Raw genomic sequence first — 19,740 nt, forward strand, 5'->3', positions numbered from 1 at the left:
TTGTGAGGTGATTGTTTATTGCAGCAACAAAAACTTAAAGCTAAACAAACTTGTATACAGTTTGAAGGGGGAAAGAAATATACATCCATATTTTCAACAATAATTTTGGAACACATTTATCCATGTTGACAGAATTTGAAAGCCCTCCCAAATAAAGACCAATTGTGTCTGCATTCTCATAGAAGAGTTTCTTTTTTAGCGGTTGCTCAGTAATTTGCAAATTTCATAAATGCAACTTCCAGCACATGTCTCATGACAACCCAGCAGATCAGCATAATCACTCAGACTATGAATGATTAACAGATCAGGTTTTTCTACTGAGGGATATCATTAGCGACAGTGAGACCAGATTTACTAAAAAAAAAAAGAAAAAAAAAAAAGAGAGAGGGGGTTACCTCGTCATCTACTGTCACATACATTTGTTCTTTCAGGTTTCACTATTTTCATTATCCTTCTTTCATTCTCATCTAAAATGTGTCGTAGCATGACAGGCTTTTACACCAGTAACTTGATTCTACCAGACAACAGGAAAAAGAAAGAAATACAGAAGTGTCAAAACTAAACAAAAACAAGCCAAATATACATCCTCAAAAGCCTCAATGTACTGTATGAAGAAACTCGGCTCTATAATGCAGTGATGAAACAAAAGGCACATTTAAATCTCTTTAAAAACAATGAATGAACACATCAAAATAGAAGATAGAATGTACTTTCACACTGGATCATTAAAAACAAAAACCCACATTGCAGATTGCTGATCTTTTATGGAACACACCACTGTTATCACAGTGGTCCCAAACACATTTCTATCATGTTCTCTTGGAAGCAAAAAAGACCTTCCATAGCAGTTCAATATGCAGCCCAAAGAAAAGATTTGATTTAAAAATGAGAAAAAAACTACAGAAATCCAGAACAGAAGACAGACACGCAGATCCTTCAACTTAATAAACAGATGGAAATGTTTTTTTATAAGAGCTAAAGTTGAAAATCACTCTTTCAAGATCTGTGATTCTGTCTGAGAGGAAACCACAGACGTACATTGTGAATCATAGAAGAGATCTCAAGATGATGCGCAAGATGATGCATTGTGTAGCAATGTATTGTATATTTACACATTATGGGAAACACTGTCCCCGATAATAAAAACATCCACCCCTACAGTGAAATATGGAGGGCACTGCCTCCGATACGGATACACACTGGTAGGCAAAAACTACCTTCTTCTTTTTCACATTATGGAAGACACTGCTCCCGATAATGTTGTCAGGATGAGAAGTGTGCATGTACCAAGGGACCGGTACTGACCAACAGCCTGAGTTGTTCAGTGAATATTGTCATAGGTTTGATATGCGAGTTGGCCTTGCCTTAGAGACCAATCCAGTGTCAGTTCAATACAAAAAAAATATGACCTCAGTTGTTGAAGCTCTTGTGTGTTCAGTACCGACCGTCGGTCAACATGTTCACTTCTTTAAGCAGATGCTGCTTTTGTCATTTCGACAGTATAACTGTCATAATTATGGAAGGCACTGCTCCCGATAATTATACATTTCTTATAAAAAGGCAATAAAAAAAACTATTTATAGTGAACCCTGCCACTGATAAATAAATAACACAATAAATAGACGTACGATTTCTGTTTCAGTGCCACGTGGTTGAAGACCTTCTCCCTCAGGTTTTGAGAGGCCTACAGAGATTTGCCCTCAATGTAAGGAGGTGGATAATTCAGATGATAGACAAATTCAGATTTCTATCTTATACTTTTTATAATTGTTGCATGTAATTAGGACTTTTCGTTAAAGATTAATGCAGCACAAGTATTGAACGATGTCTTGTAACGACAGCTTATTGTTCCAAATCTACTTTTAGGCGTGTTCTGTGAAACACAAGTGCCGTGTTATTGCAAATTATTCTTCAGTCCTTACAACAATGTCTGAATCTCTGAAAATGAGTAGCATATTTCAGCACAGTATGAAATTATAGCTACCAACACTAACCAGCTCGGGTTTGAAATTAGGCTACAGCAGCAGTAGAAATACCAGCACTTTTGTACTGTAATCTTCGTGGTGAACGAATGCAGAGTAATTTGTTTCTTGTATTATACTGCCCTTTTGTTTTATTAATCTGAGATGGCAAACACAGCCATTCCTGTGGTTCTGACCTAATACTGTGCTGAATAAGCATCACTTTCACTGCATTCAACTCATTCATAGGGTAACACTAGTTTATGTAGTACTACCACATAACATTGGCATTTGAAGGTAAACGTTACTAGCACCAAAGTATTCAAGATGTGGTATTAAAGTACCACAATTATTTAAGATTTTTTCTTTCCAAAGTGGGAAATATGTACTGACCTACTACTGAAACTTCTGTGTGTTAAGGCTGAAGGCTTAAGTAATATCATTAATTTTTGGCTTTTTGGAGAATTTCAGTCAGAAGTGAGATGAGGCAGCTTTTAACTAAAGTGTTGAAATTTATGGAAGAGAGGTGACCTGATGGTGACTTTTATAATTTCCTGAATCAAGTGCAGCTAATTTGAAAAGCTGTGTAACTGCGACTTTTGTTAATGATAACAGCTTGTTGGTTTTCATATTGTGGTAGTTGGATCAAACCATTAACAATGGTGTGAGGATTTTTAGATTTCATTATCCAGAGACCAGATGTCCCCTGCTAATGAGTTGGCACAGCCCTGAATGGTCCAGGTCGCCAGGGCAAACTGGTTGCGGAACAGGTCGGCCTCAGCCTCAGGGTTGTCATTCCTGAGGGCTTCAAGGTGGTTGAGCAGCCCCTGGAGTGTGTGCGGGCCAGAGCCAAGCAGGATGTGGCGGAAAGGAGTCTCTCTGGGGGACACGTAGTGTGACAGGAAGTTCTTTTCCACCTACAGAAATGAGGGGAGGAGCACAGGATAAACACGGGTTTCGTAAAAGTCATTGGAATACTGTTTTGTATGATGCTTAACATTAATGTTTTTATTTTACTTATTACCTTGAGTCTAAGGAACATAACCTTTGAACTAAAAATGTCCTATTCTCTTGTTGCCTCTCTCCACTGGTACATCAAGAGGTGCAGGCCATTTTTAATTTTTACAGCCAGAAACACCATTCTGAGTGCTTCTGATGAGCCAATTTAAGTAGACTTTTTTTCTAAATACAAGTTTGTCAGCTCAATAAATAATACAATTTCCTTTTTTAAAAGCAAGAGCGTACAGCCCATAAAACTGATCATTCATTTCATCTAAAGGATGTGTGCTCTACACACCGTCATGATGCGGTCATTGATGATGCGGCACATCTCGATGTCCTCCAAGTCGCTGTTCTGGATGTCTGCTGCCAGGTTGCGAGAGGCTCGGCTGTAGGAGCCAGACGCTGAGATCAACCACTGCACTGTCAGAGTCTTGGGCAGCAGATGGGGCTGCAACTGGAAACACAGAAGATTCACAGGGGTGATTTAGGGTTCACCACAAGATTCATGTGCGTCTTCTGGATACATTTGAGTTACACAGTCAAAGCAGCAATTAGACAAAAAGTAGTGATGAAATTAATCATAGGGCATTAAAAAACAGGTAAATCTGACACTTTACAAAACTTGATTTTGAATCTCCAGGATCACAACTGGACACCTACCCTCTGAACCTCCTTGATTTTCTTGTTGATCTGAGCCACACGAGTACGTATCATCTTGTCATACATTGACAGATCCATCCTCAGCAGATGGTCATGGACCAGCCTCAGTGCCATATGACCTGCAAACCGGGCCGCAATTTCAGCCAACTGAGGAACTTGGCCAGACGTGGCCGAGTTCAACTTCTCCCGGGTATCCAGCAATGTGCCAAAGTACGGGTACTCCTGAGAAGGCAAATCAAGATGTGTTGAGGATTAGAGTTAGGAAAGGATTACTCAGACTTTGATCAAATAACACAATGTACAAGGTTGTCCTGGATTATGAGTTTCTGCTTCAAAAAGATGTATTTTACTGATAGTACAGTGAGCTAACTTACTGAACTCCCAGAGGTGAACCCAAATGAGACAGAGGGAATGCCAGTAAAGGCAAGGAAAGGATACGCAGCATTTTCCAATTTCAGAGGCTCCATCCTGAAAAACAAACACATGCAAAATGCAGATTTAGCTTTGCTCTGTAGTTGTGAATGTGATACTAGTGAGAGAAGCGTGGATGTCATGGAGATGTATAAACACCAACTTACACATTCGACTCCCAGTTGCCTTTTCCATATTGAGAACGCAGAGACACATCACTGCTTGGGCTTTTCACCTACAGAGAAGACAGTTGTGTAGACAGTTGTGTTTGTACATTATATCCTAACATTCACAAAAATTCACAAAAATTGATGAATGAAATGAATTAATATGTATTCAACTAATAATACTGCAGGATTTTATTAAATTGACTTCACATTCATTAAAAGTCTACTTTCTGTGGATTTACCTCTGCCAGAGCATTTTCGATCACACTGTACATCAAAGGACTGGCCGCTACTTTAAACCCATTCCGACCTGGAAAAGGAGACTTAAATTCAGTCATTCTGAAAATCACATTTCACGTTATAGACAAAAACTCATAGTAGTCTAAAACAAACCTGATTAATATTACAACTTTCATTTCATTCAGAGACCATTTAGATACTATGCCAATTTTTATACAGTATATGGAGTTATATTTAATGGATGGAACAGCAGCCCTCCTTTAAGACACTTTGTTAAACTCATGGACAGCACGTCCAGGAAAACAAGAACAGTTGACAGAGGTGATTGTATGGTCCCATATAGATGCTGCAAATTTGTACAATCAGCTTTTTTCTTTCTGAGAGTACCCTACTTATAGAGATGAAGCACTGTGCTGCATATAGCATTTTTTAGCATCAGACTTAAAATATGGTAAAAATCTACTCAGATGTGTTCATAAAGGATGTATTTTTAGTAACTAACTTGTTTTCTATACCCATGTCATTATAGGGTTTGTTGTTGATTGTTAGCTATTGAGCTAATCCCAGCACATTTACATTGATGTTGATGAAATGTTAGTGTTGATTAATGTGCACTGTCCCCTATAAATAAATGGTGATATTGTGCATGTAGGGGGGAGAATGATGAGGGAAGATATTTCTAACAATGACAGTAAATACCTGTTACAACGCGATCCAGGTTGATGTAGGAAAAGGCTTTCATGCTCAGAGAAGACAGATAGCCCTGGATATACAAAAGATAAGATTACGAACACCAATCAGCATCTTTACTGTGTTAAAGCTGATGATCAAAAAAAATGCTGAGCCTTAAGTACAAAAATCATGTCATTCTCACCTCCAACCACTCGGTGGCGCCAACACTCCCATATTCTCCAGCACTCCAGCTAGCAAACACAATGCTCCTCCTTGGCTTGAATCCATCTGTCAAGGCAGTAACAAATGAGCATTAGCAAAAATAGAACAGAAAATGCTTGACAGATCTTGAAAAGGCATATCCAATGACTTTCTTACATTCATCCATGGCAGATATAAGGTAAGATGTGATATGAAGTGTGCATCAACTCCTTCAATATATATAATAAACTAAAGACCAGCAGTCTCCTGTGACTTACCGTTCTTCACCATGTCTGAGATGGAACGAGCCAGCTCAACAAGGACGCTGGTTCCAACAGTTGATGTAGCAAAACCTGGACCCCATGCATCCCTCTGGGCACCAATAACCACATATCGATCTAAGATAGAAACACAATGACACAACATGTCATTCACATTCTTTTAAGTACACTGTGTGGCTGATCATAGTACATTTGTTGAATGAACATATCATTGTACCTGCATCCACAAACCCTTTGATGACCCCAAAGACATTATTTATCTTTTTCTCAGCAAGAACGTTGTTGACCTCCACAGTAATGACATCATTCTCATCTCCCAGTTTGGTGACACCTCCCCACTCTTGTGGCACACTCTGACCCCCCAGAGTCCTGTGAGATGCAGACAACAAACATTTACTCTATGTAATCTATGACAGAGTCAACTGTAGAAGACAATCACAAAGCGAGGAAAGAGGAATATCTGAAGCTGATAGACAAGGTACTGCATTTATTGTGATCTTTTTTTAGTGAATTGTTTCAGATGGTCTGTAGCGTACACAAGACTTACATCAGAATGCCGTTAGCCATACGTGTGGTGATGGTCTGAGCCAAGATTTTTGGCAGGCCTGAAGACTGGACAGGAGGAAACTGGGTGTGTTTGAAGGAGGGGAAGCCAGGGGTGTAGGGATCCCCTGAACCCATGTGGACCTTTGGGAGACAGAACAGACAGAGAAATCATCATACAGTACATGTAGGTTTTACCTCTTTGACAGTTACATGTTTAATGTTTTTGTTCCAGACTAATCTCAGGATTTTCCCAGCAACATGTAGCCAAACGTTTAGGCTGAACTAAAAAACACACAATTTATACAATGATTTCTACACTCTGTTCTCTTTCTCTACTCCTATTAGAAATCAAATATTCCTGCTGATGATTTGTTTTAAGCCTTAGTCCCATATTGCTACATTACATATAACCACTAATAAAAGAAAATGCTCCATGGCGACGCCACTACTGGTCAAAAACTCCACAGAGTACCTTTAATGCGGTCTGATATATTTCATGTCTTCAGTACAATGAACAAACTAAATATGTATGCAAACAGTTGATGGTATGCTCTTAAATATGAACATCCAAAATAAAAATATGTCTCTCCAGTGGAGTTCATCTTCCATCATGAAGCTACAGAACTGTCCACACTCACATGTCCAAAGAGCTGAGTGGTGTCTCCGATAGAGTAATCAGCAAGGTCTGCATAGATCAACACAGCAGAAGCATTCATTTTGGCAGCATTGGCTACCTGTAAACACAAAGGAAAATGCTAATGGAAAAATAATGATACAAAAGCATGTACTTTACACTGACTAAGGAAAAAGGGAAGGATAGGGAAAAAAGTTTACAGGGATATTATTTTTACTTAGTTCTTACTGAAAAGCACCCACCTTTTCTGCAAAGCTGATCTTACCAGCTCTGACCAGCATCACCCTGCCATTAAGGTTGATGTTCCTGTCCCGCAGCAACCTGAAGTCACTTTCCTGTCCATAGTATGCATACAGGATGGCACCCTGGACCAAAACAAAAAGAAAAAGGTGTTTACCCCATTGTTTTTTGTTACTGTTAACAGAATGAATGAATTGCAAATTGAATTGAACAAAATCATTTTACTGCATTTTTCTCTTTCCTGATTATTTTCATATTTGGATTACTGACTTACCGTTACTGTTCCATTTGCACTATAGGACAGGAATCCATCTAGCCGCTCCTCTTGCCCGTTGCTGAAAACAAGTTTGTTGAAGCCGGAAGCTGGGGGGTCCTGCACCTTAATAAAGTGCTCATCAGTCCAGGTGTTCATGCCGTACTCTTTAAACCTCTTGTGTACCTTTTTCCCCAGATCTTCATCACCTGGAGAACCAGCCCGGTGGTTGACACTGGAAAATTCACTGGGATAAGAGGAAATAAAACATGAGCGGAAAAGAAAATGGGGGCAAGAAAACAAGGGAAAATGATTCACTTTTTAAAATGCAGTGCCAATGAAGAAGTTAGCAAGAACAGTTATTGTGGGAGAGGCTAACATTGTCTCACAGCAGATTCCACAGGCAGTGTGTGGAGTTTACATTTACCTGAAGGCAGTTTCGAAGTTGGATGCACTCAATTTTTGAGCGAGAAGCTTTTTGACAACATCCCAGTCCATGAGGGGGGCAGCACCTGTCTCGTGGGCGGCAGCCTCTGCAAAAGGGAGCACGGAGGCTGCACAGCTGGGAGCCACTTCCTTCTTCCGATGAACGAGGTAGCCAATCAAGTATCCTGAATGTAGCAATAGTTTCAAATGAACAATGACAAGGAGGAACAGGGCGAAGAGCCAAGGACAGACTAAAAGCATCAAATTATAGCCTAAACCACACAGTCAGCATTTTGAAATTCTATACCACCAACTGGCAATGACAGTACTGTAAATTATGTTTACCTTACACCACCCAAGAAACTCCACTCACACCCAGTAAAATACATTTTATTGAATCAACTACTAAATGCCAAAGCCTGAAAGCTACTGATAGATGTTTGTATTAGTCTCTCTGTGTTGCTCAAGAGAGACATAAAAAGCAGATACGGTGGCAATGCCCTACACAAGCCTTAAAGTTTAGTTTTGAGTCAAAGGTTGGATAAAAAAAAAAAAAGCTCCAGTCAACTATCCCCTCTTACCGATGATGAAGATGAGGAGGGTGGTGGCTGCCATGAAGCAGAGGTTCTTGGGTGTGCGTCCAAGTTTTTGAGCCACGTAGGGTTTGCGGTTGGTGTTGTGACTGAGGTGGGCCCCCACGCCATTTTCCCCAGCCTCCTCATCCATGTCTGATGACAGCTTCATCTCCACCTGACTGTTATCCCCTTCCATGTTCTGGGTCAAGTTGAAACGTGTGTAGGAGTGTGGCTCCCCATTAAACTATAATGACAGAGCAATGCAGGGATGAGGAGAAAATTTGGTCTCATTTAACTAGGAACACACAAGCAGATAATATTATGCATTGTTAGTGGAACCTATGATTTCAGGGCATGAGCTAGAATCTATTACCAAGAGTGGTTTGTACAGTTTTTGGTACCCTTTTCAAAAAAGCCATAATTTACACCAGGTTTATGAGTTGTAACTAACTGCTTTATTTATGTTAATACATCCTTAATTAATGCTTATTTGATCTGTAATAAGTCATTAATAGCTTTGAGGATACTATATGTTGTTCATCATCTACCTCCAGCATTAGTTCCTATTATTTTAGCTAGCTCTGAAATGCATCAGGAAGACCCCTTTCAATGGACCATTCAGTCATGTACCATCTGAAAAAAAAAAAAGCCTTAGAATGACCAGACGACTTCCCAAAGAATAGAAGTCTGCTTATATCTTATTAACTGTTAGTTAGGCTTCCTTTATTGCATAAAAAATATACAGCATTTGTGGGAAACTGCAGGCACTCCTCTTACCAGGAGGAACTTCTCCCCATTTCCATTACAGTTCACATATTAACTGAAATAAAAAATCATTTTATAATTGTGATAAAATTATACAAATGTATTATGCTTGTTAATAGAAAATAAAATATAAATGAAAAAAGTTAAATAATATTTATTTTGCAATTTGTGTTAAAAATCTTCCCCACCTACTTACAGAAAAACAGGAGGTAGTTCTCCATTAGTGGAACCGACTGTGTGGTACTCAGTTTCAGTTTCCTACCTTCTGTTATTTCCCTCAGATATCAAAGATTGATTTTGTTTTTACAGCTGTTTGACATTCTATAGTGATGCATGTCACTTATTTCATGGATATGTTGAATATCCATCTTGGCACATGATTGTTGTGTTGTTTTTCTTGGCATTTACATTGACTGATGTGTACTTTGCTATCAGCTCATGGTTAATTGTTAGTTCAATGGATCTATAATAAGTTACAAAGAAAATGTGAATAGTGCAAAAGTGTGCTCAATTTTGATAAAATGCTTCACTGATAAAACAGCTGTATTATTTAAGGCTTATTACTTATCTATAAAGAATGAATGATTTATTAAATTTATTTATTCTGATACAGTTAATGTATTTAAGTGATTGAAAGCAGTGAATTATAAACCATTTATAAAAACATGCCTTTGTAGAAAGTGGTGCAGATTTTTTCTAACTTGTAATTCTTGCAGTGTTCTACTACGTACTTCAATGTAAGTACTTTTAAAATAATAAGTCATCAACTGCACTGAAATTACTTCCAAGTCCCAAATAATTACTCAGCATGGTGTCGAGAATAAGCAGTAAGTATTTGTTCCCAAGATGAAAAGAAAAACATTCAATTATGCTATGTGGCACTTCAATAATAGTCATTCCAGAGGGTGTAACAATAACACCTCATTATGGAGAGGATAATTCCTTAAAGACAGGTTTGTTCTTTTAGGATTAAAAATTATAATACTGATAACAATACTCACAATTTTCGATATTGTTGACCTTGCCTGGTCCATTGCTGCTTCACAGGAATCTAAAAAAGCGAAGCGAACAAGAAAAGTTAGACTTTTAGTATGATTATCAGAACAGTCACCTTTCAAGTCTACAAGGGATGAATGTTTTATACCTCAAGAAACACAGGTGGAATATTACTTTAAGATTTTATTTCCCTACAGTGTGTTACTGTTTCACTTCTGGGAATAATGGGGTGTCGAAAGAATGCGCCCCACCTCTTGTCTAAACAACCATGGGGTTTCCTTTGCTGCTAACTAGAAAGGCACCACTGTTTCAGGGCACAAAAGACCAGTGTCCAGCACAGGTCAACACAGGCTCCATGCCTCCATGCGAACTCCACTGCCAGAATAATACAATAACAGAATAACTTGCTTCCCACTCGCTTCAATGATCGAGGGAGAAGCCAAACAAAGCAAGGTTTCAAATTTAACAGAAGAACATGACCTGAAATGCAAGTCTTCTGTATATTTTCTTAAATATTGCAATCCATAACCAATGTAATAAGAGCCATGCATGTGATCATCCTCCAGAGGGAGGTTCATTGTGTAAGGTGCTTCACGTGGAAAGTGGAACCATTTTCCTTTCACATGTTTTGCTTTTTATGCACAGTTCTTACACATAATCAACATTTGCATATCAAAAGAATGACTATATTTATTATAAATGTACAATAAAAAAAAGGTATGAGAGAAGAAATTCCATTGTGTAGAATTTCTGACCACTCAGTGAATTTTTATTGATTCACGGACATTTAACACTTGGACACTGCAAGGTCACTTCATGGTCTTCCGCTGCTGTTTTTGAACACTGGCTAAGGTTACTACAGTGACCTTGTGAATCCAACTGACCTACACTGTCTCATGAGGTATTAGCTTAATTCATGATACAAGTTAACTATCCAAATACAATGTAATGTTGGTAATGTCAGTTTAAAACACAATTTAGTAGTAGACATTGTAAATGACTTCAGTGGTCAAGTCTAAACAAGATTGACTCTCTTATCTCTCTTATCACACACTCAAACATACCCTTTTGTGATGATAAGGTATGGAGGTATAACATATACACGTAGTAACACATGTAAAGAGAAGAATTAGACTGTTTTAATTGGTGATTAAGAAACATGCGTGAAATGAAAGCTTGCTATATTCAGCTTTAAAACCTGAATCCCCTATTCACTGGAAGCGTACTTGTTAACTGATATGACTGCAAAAACAGCACTGCAGCCATTCTACTGCAATGACATCTTTACCCTTTTGGGAAATCACCCTACGAACAACAGTGGCATCATTTCCTTGTTCACGGTAAAAGTACAATGGTGGGAAGGGTTGGTTTTAATGTTCAAATATGGTTTGTACAAAAGGGATGTTAACCATATGTTAGTACAAAGTTACAACAATCCTGGTGTAATAATAAACACTGGATTAGAGGTGGGACAGAAAAATCAATATTGCAACATATCGCAATATTTCCACTCGCAATACATTATGATACACTGGCGTCAAGTATTTATACATTTTAAACAAAGGACAAGTGCTTAAAATTGATTAAGCTACTTTGGCTTACCACTATCCTCCACTTCCTTATGGAGGCGCTGAACAGACTGGTCATATGGATGGCAATTGTACATGACAATGAAGAAGAAATGCAAGCAAAATAACCAGCCATGAGCTGCTGCTGTCAGACTCTCCGTGTCCACGCTGGAAACACAGAAAGTCCTGTGGCTTTGACAGTCACTAGAAGTATGTTTATGGCCCTTTGTAAGTGTTTCTGTGGTATCTGTGTTGTAGCTTAGCTAGTGGCTCTACAAGAGGCTCTCCAGTGTGTGTGTGTGTCTGTGGGGGAGTATCAGTACGTAGCTGTAGCCGTAGCTGTAAAGCTCTGAATATAACACAGTTAGTTAAATGCGGGTCGTGTGTTGCATTTACTGCCACAGAAAACTAATAAATCTTTGGGTTACTAGCACAATGTTGCCTCTCTGTTGTCTCTTATCAGACTTGCTAACGCTATCAGCAGCTTTTTATGGAGGGGCACAGACTGAGGCTGAAGATATTAGTGCTGTAATACTACAATACTAATACTATACTTGGTGGCATTTCTTTTCTGACAAATTAATGTACTGTTAATAAACATTGTACACTGACCATTTCCTGTTCTTTGAATTTTTTTTCCTTTCTTTAGTTACAGATATCATGATATATCGTACATTATTTCTTTGTGATATATTGTGTATCGCAGAATCGCCTTTGTTGTGATGTATGATTATTGCGGGAAGAATATCATGATAGTATTGTATCATGAGTTCATCTGTGATTCCCACCCTTACTCTGGTTAATAATCTAAATGTAGAGAGCAAAAATGAGTTTGGAAAGAGAAAGTATAATAGCTGATAGGGAATCATTATAGACAAACAAACATTATTAGGCTTTGTAACGAGTTTAGAGAATTGTGCCTTGTTGTTTGGTTTCCATCTCTTGGTGAATACGTAGCTTAGAAATTCTGATTTTAAGGAGTCATTCGGGATGGAGTTAAAAAATGTAATAAATGGTTTGTTGTGCTAAAATAATTATCAGATTTAAATTGACCAATTAATTTACCAAGACACCACCTAATCACTAACAAAATCTATAATATTAAGCATTTTTTATATCTTTGGGTGGATTATAGAGGGCTCTGTTCTCATCTATTCAAGCATATGCAAATATGTTTCATGACTGACCTTATGAAACTCCTCTAACTAAGGTGTTTCAATGAATAGCTACCAATGTTTAACAGAGTTCCACTTTAAAACCAACCAACCGGCCATAAGCAAACCAACTCTTAAACTTTAATCCCAGTTCTAGTGAGCAGAGCAGACAGGTTGATTTGACTGAGAGAGAGTTTGTGACTTCCCCTAACCTGCCTGACTTTCAAAGAACAAAACAGACCAAAAGCTCTCAAAAAACCTGGGTCTTATCAATCCTTGGAGTTGGCTTATCTAACAACTCTCAACAATCAACTTATGTGGTAACTATATGGCCTCAGGGGTTAAAACATTACCACACTGACTGATCTTTCGACAGAATAAAACACTGCTTTGTTGACAATAGGCTCAAGTTAAACCACATTCTCCAAATTTGGCCTAATTTGGCTCACAACTTTATTCGTGTATTGTGTCCTAACTGTCCAAACAGAGTAAACAAAGTCATGAAACAGAAGTAAAGCAAAGACTGAAAATAAGATAAGACAAAGACACTGAGGTTTCCTCCAGTTCTTACATGGGCTATACAGCCAACAGCAGAAAAACTTAATGACCCCTTTGGGCCAATTTACAAGCTCCACTGGAAGGACATCCCAAACTGGACATTGCGTGAGGAGAGCTTGTGTGGGCAAACAGTGTGAGCCAAGGGGACACAAATACACAGGCAGGCTTGCCTGCCCCAATTTACAGTGCCAAAGCATGGCCTTGCTTAACTCCAACTGCATGTTTTCAAGATAGCATAGATAAAGAGCCTACCCTTGAACTACAACAGTGTTTCAATAAAGCAAATGAGGTTGCACACATGTTGGAACCCTGCCATACAATAACACAGCTCAGAAAACACTTTGGCTATTCCAGGCATTATGAAGTACTGCTAGCTAAGTTTAGAACATGGCGTGGCCTCAGATCACCCCATGACTCGACTATAACCTTGAGAGGTTGTAGGAACCCCACTAAATACAGTCCTACATTGGCTCGAAAAGGTCAAACTAAAACAAATGAGTAAACTCACATTTTTCTTATTCATAGCCTGCTTTGCAACACATGGTTGACGGATATGGACTTTAAAAAGTGGTATCAGACGAGACTTAGCTGCTTTGTAAAGCTAATTGCTCACTAAGGTGGGCAGAGCTATGTCTATAATCTTACATACCAAACATACCAGGCCTTAGTGAAGCTAATACTTTAATCAGATTAGCTAATCTTTCAGTTGAGAGACCTATGGAAATTAGCAATTAACGGAACACACATCGAAAATGCATATGTACACACACAATATGCATAAACACTACAGTTTGATCCCAATTGGACATGCTTTATGTCCTTGAGGGCGGCCATGTTCTTGGATACATGTGTGCAGAAGAGATATGACCAAACTTGGTTCACACCCTTCTGAGAACGACACTGGCAGGCATGACCTGTAAGAAAGTCATGCTAAATGAGGGCAGCAGGACAGCATGGTCCCCTGAGCTTTAACAAGAGAGCATATTTGGCAATCAAAGCCAGTTGCTAATAAGCATGATTTAAGTTCCTCAAGGACTGCACAGGCCAACACACAGACTAAAGATCACTGTCAGTGTGAGCGGTGAAGTCCTGTGTGGTTTCCCTGGTCAAACATTTTGCAAATGTAGCTTCCCTGTAGTGCTCTCAGTAACTGAACCAATCCCTTTGATACGAGGTTAGGTAACCTTTATTTCATAATTTTTTTGGCAAAGAAATCTTTTGTTCCAGCATTACAACACCACTGTTGTAAACTCAGTTGAGAGTCATTGAGATACAGTAACTAAATCACTCTAATTTATTACATTAACTGGTTTGAACCGACAGGGCAAGTGTGAACATGTACGAGACAGTCAAGAGTTAGTCATTAACAACTCACAACATTTTACTACATAATCATTATTCAAAAGTGTTGTCTTAACAACAACATCTACCATGACCATACCTATAACTATCATTATGGTGGCCTATGTGTCTAAAGGGCTCTGCCATCAGCAGATGGTCAGGCTGTAAATATACCTATACTTAACATAATATTTTTGTACTGTCATGTATATACATCGCAACAGTCAAACTGCTCAGCAATCTTGTAGTGAAGCAATGCCTCAATTCATGCAAGAACAATCTGTTGTCACATTTTGTAAAACGGCATGTGATTTCATCTAATGTGTGTGTGATCAACATCACTTCTTCATTCCAATAAGAGCCATAATCAACTCCTTCCTGGTAAAACTAGTCTTCTTTCTTCTTGTTACAGTAAGGGCTTCTATGAAAATCTGCTCGTGTGGAGCCATGTGTCCAAATACCTGTTTGACTAGTGTCTGAACTTTTAACTGGAAATTTGCACGAAAATCAGGAAGTAAAAACCATCAGAGACAATGGCACCGTTTCACAAAGGACAAGTCTTTTTGAGCATTATATGCACCTATCAAAAGGGATGAGATTAAGTCAAATCATTTGAGAAATCGTAGATACAGAACAAACCAAGCTCCACTTTAAGTGAGACTCATTATCTGTGTTGATACAGATCTACAATAAAAACAACATATGGCAGCTTTCACACGGTTCTCTAGAACTGCATTACTGAACAAAACCCACAAGTCATTATCAACACAGTTGCATGCACCCTATGATATATATCATAGGCAGCATAACATCCTACAGCTGAAAGACTGAGCCTCAATTATAATTCACATCATAAGCTCCAGTGTGCTGCATTGCACCGAACATATGACACTTCATGTATAACCAATTAGCCTGCTTACTTTAAATAAATGTACACACTCAAATGCACCCTTCTAAAAATGACAATTATGACTTAACTCAGTTAGATATAGATGTCTATAAGCAAGCAGCAAATATTTTCAAAATCTTGATTTATTTGAAAATTTATTTGTTAACCACCGACCAAAATCCCCAGTAAAAACTTTTTTTTTTTTTTAATAAACACTGAATCAGAATTTGGTCTGATCTTACAGGGCTCTTGCTACAGAACTCTTTCCAACTAACTTTGCAAGAAAAAAAAAAAAAAAAAAAAGACGTGTGGGAGTCAAAAAGAGATGGTGAGAAAAAGAGACGAACGTCAGGGGGGTAACAGGAGAAGAGAGGAGGAGAGGTCAGGGGTGCGTAGGAGTCATTGTGCAGTGGCAAATCATGTGAGAGTCACACTGGAGAAAAGCTCCAAGTAGCTCATGGGAAAGTGAGCCAGAAGTAGAACAGTGAGGCAGGCAAATCCCATTTATTAGGCTGGTACGAGTATTCTGGAAGAAAAAAAAAAAAAAGAAAGAAAAAAAAAAAAAAAAAAAAAACAGCAGCACATTCTAAATTATAGACATGAGTAGCAACACTGGATGCATTTGTATTCTATGCAGCAAAGACAATGACCTCTAGTCTTTAGCTTTAAGCAAGTTTTTCTTACTAAAATCCAGGTTCTGGTGGTCACTTTTGCAGCAATGGGTCCAACCTGTACGTTAGGGCTGAGAAAAATGATTTTAATTTTAATTATCGATTAATCTGTCAACTATTTTCTCAATTATGATAAGTCATTAGGTCTATAAAATGTCTGATAATGTCAGTACATGTTTCCCAAAGTCCAAGGTGACTTCCTGAAGTATCTTTTGTCCCAACCAAGTTAGCTAGCTTTCATAGAAGACTTAATACACCAGAAAATATTCACATTTGAAGCTTTAATCAGAGAATTTGGATATTAGAGTAGAGTACTTTGTGATTAATTTTCAACTAATTGTTGCAGCTCTACTGTACATCCAAGACCCCCCCCCCCCCCCCCCATCACCACCAGGTGGCACCACAGTGTGCATGTGTGCCAAATACACACCAATCTTTGTGGTAGGGGCTGATCAAAAATTGAGTCAGAAACGAAAGATTCAAATGACTAATGACGCTACAGATTCTACTAAACCCAGAAGGAGGACTCTTAATGTGGTTAAAGCTGTTTGACATGTAGCCTAAAATGCATGAGAGCCAATAATCAATTGATCTTTTCAGAGAAGAGTATGTCTAAAGCACAACAGTTGTCAAATTCACCTGCTGCTAGTCTGAACAATGTGTTAGGTATGTTAGTCATGACTAACATCACACTATGCTGCCTTCGGGTGAACTCATCCATAACCAAATCTAGTTCCTGTCATACACATCTGACGGGGAAAAAGCTGCTTAGCTTCACTTAATTTAAAAAAGTGGACAAGCAGATTGGCATATTTGAAGGGAAAAAAAAGTCTAGACTGGAGGTTACAGCCATGGATGTTGTAGTAGAGATAGCTTATCTATGCCGCTGCCTGTCAAGGTCAGTAAACAGGGACATTGTAATGTCTACCTAGTGACACCATTGCCCAGTGCAGGACGAGTCATACATAGAAACTGGACGTGTTTAACACCGGCGCAGTGCAGCACACCAAGCCGAGGTTGTTGAACGTGACTACTGGCTTCCTTCGTTATGGCGCCTTTGTTTCAATGGCAACGTGACAGCCAAACGCTGAGAGGACCGCTTCAAATACTGAATGATAGGGAGGAAATGTGTAACAACCAGGTTACAGCTACGACAGAGGAGGTGGCGTGACCGCCTCCGCTGCCGCATGCTTCAGTTGAACAAGCTTGACACGACAGCATTAGCGTTGCATTGACGAGGGTAGCATGCATTAAAATGTTAGTAAAGGGATAAGATATAGAATATTGGAAATATGTTACATAAATCGCAATTTCTCTACACTTTCCAGATAAAAACGATAACATAGGTTCGCCCATATGGCAGTCTTTGAAACAGTGGTTAACGTTAGTACTTTAGTATAATTAGCTTTAACAGTTCTAAAGCTCAGTTTGAACTATTGCAACGAACTGTCTGTCACGGATAAAACTCTCACCTTCGCTTCAAAACTGCTAAAACCGACTGACTTCTTCAGTGGCACCCCCTTGACACGAGGTTTCTCCTCCAGGCTGCTTCCTTGCTATCGCACTTGCTCAGCCGGTGTCCTTGACCATGCTTCTCGTAGTTTTATCTCCATCGGATTGGCCAGCGTGGCTGTTTACGTCACTTCCTTAGGTGTGTTCTGGCGCCCAATAAATTATGTCAGATCCTGTCCGTACTGGTCCATTTGTGAAGGTGAGCCACATGTGCTTCTTGAAACTGACAGAATCTACATGCATATGAAGAAGCGCTTCCCCCCTCACTACATATGTTTACGCTAGTCTTGTGCAGTGAAAACTATTATAAGGTCGTTATAGACTGGAGAAGATAACATATAGTAACAGCAGAGATCTAATTAAGACTGTACTGCTCTACATAAGACAAAACAACGCTGAGGTTAAAATAAGGTCAGTGTTAATGGTGGAAAGCACCTATGCACATGTTCTCAAATACTGTTCTTTTGCATGGGTATTTCCATTTTATGCTGTTAATACCTCTGCTGCACAACATTTCAGGGGGAACTACTGTACTTTTAAATCCACTACAATTATTATTTAACAGCTGTTAGTTACTGGTTATTTCACAGATTAAGAATATGTATTGAAAATGTGAGTTCATGAATATGATGCATTGCTTTACATAAAACTACCCAACAGTGTATAAAGTACTTGTGTACTTTTACCCAAGTAAAAATTTGAACGCATGATTTTTACTTTAAATGGAGTATTTTTTATAGTGAACTATTGAGTTTTACTTTCACTATTTCACCACTGATCTTACTGACTGAGTACCACAGACACTTAACACACCCTATATAATAGTCTATAAGTCCTATATATATATATATCTACAGCTATACCATGAGAGATATTATGGAGTAAATCGAAGGTCAAATATAATGAAATGTTCACAATAAATGTTGCATGTCATGAGACAAACTTTTGTCTATACAATAAGTAATTAGTAAGTAAGTAATAAGTATTTTAATTCTGGAAGAAGCCAGGGGTTTATTTCAGCCATGGGTTACCATGAATAACCAACCCCCCCCCCCTAGTGGGTCATAGACAAATTGGCAACACTACACAAACCCTGACTTTCTGTCTGCTGCTCACCTTGAAATAAGAACAAACATAATTCCCAGGTGCCAAGAACTGTTAACTTTTCAAACCCCAGAATCCACAAAAACTGTCTTCATGCTGCAGCTGTGAAAATATCAGCTTAAGGAGAGAAGGGGAAAGGAAGTGCAGACCTATTTGTTTTGGTCATGACTGTGCTGACTAAGTCAGAGGCACAGATTTTTTCCAGTTTAGTTGTCTGGGACAAATTCGGCTTTTTCTTGTTGTCTGAGTCACATCAGTCATGTTTTAGAAAGAGCTAATATCCAGCGGTAATATGGTACAGTATTGTACTATCTACAACCTGCTGTTACTGACGCCAACACTGGTCAATTATTTAGTGGTAAGGCTGAAAAACACACAAATCCTATGCCAGCAACTTAAAATGGGGGCAATATTGATAATTTGGTTATTATATCACCCAGTGTTGTGTTCATACAGACAGTGTTGACAGATCAGCCACTCCTGTGATTGGGTATTTGAGGTGGGCAGGGGCAAAGCAGTCGCCAGTGGTGGTAAATTATTAGTAAATCTTTGTAAACATGTTGTTCTTTTTCTTTTTTGATTGCAGGTTTTGCAATCGTATTTATTTGCCGTCACTTTTAATAATTGATTATTGAACAAAAACAGTTGTGTTACTGTCCCTATAATTGCTCTTTTGGATGTCCTCAGTAATTACATGTTTATGCCTGGTGCCAGGCTGCTAACATGTATTTTGTTCAAACCAGTCATTGGGTGGTCTGAGCCTAGTTTTTAATAATTTTCCCACAGCATTATTTCCCACATTTTGTGTCACTTTCCATCATTGCTTTGAAATTTAAAGTTCACTCATGTAATATGTCCACTGGTTGTTAAACATCCAGGTTCATACCCAAGATTAGATTTAGAAAAAGCTGCT

The 19,740-nt window shown here is 38.7% G+C and overlaps 1 protein-coding gene across 1 annotated transcript; it reads right to left on the reverse strand.

The window, feature by feature from the left end:
• LOC122993874 (transferrin receptor protein 1-like) lies at positions 1-17,846 on the reverse strand. The gene is made up of 18 exons (XM_044368314.1): positions 17,684-17,846; positions 10,036-10,085; positions 8,276-8,513; positions 7,696-7,879; positions 7,290-7,515; positions 7,018-7,140; positions 6,780-6,875; positions 6,143-6,282; positions 5,813-5,964; positions 5,593-5,712; positions 5,316-5,401; positions 5,141-5,204; positions 4,444-4,511; positions 4,202-4,269; positions 3,998-4,091; positions 3,624-3,845; positions 3,259-3,417; positions 1-2,878 (listed from the first exon to the last, which is right to left on the reverse strand). Exons 2-18 carry the CDS (start codon positions 10,066-10,068, stop codon positions 2,636-2,638), a joined length of 2,316 nt encoding a protein of 771 aa, XP_044224249.1. The 5' UTR covers positions 10,069-10,085; positions 17,684-17,846; the 3' UTR covers positions 1-2,635.
• Between the last annotated feature and the right edge of the window lie 1,894 nt (positions 17,847-19,740).

Source organism: Thunnus albacares, chromosome 12 (assembly GCF_914725855.1).
Source record: "Thunnus albacares chromosome 12, fThuAlb1.1, whole genome shotgun sequence".
Lineage (NCBI taxonomy): Eukaryota > Metazoa > Chordata > Actinopteri > Scombriformes > Scombridae > Thunnus > Thunnus albacares.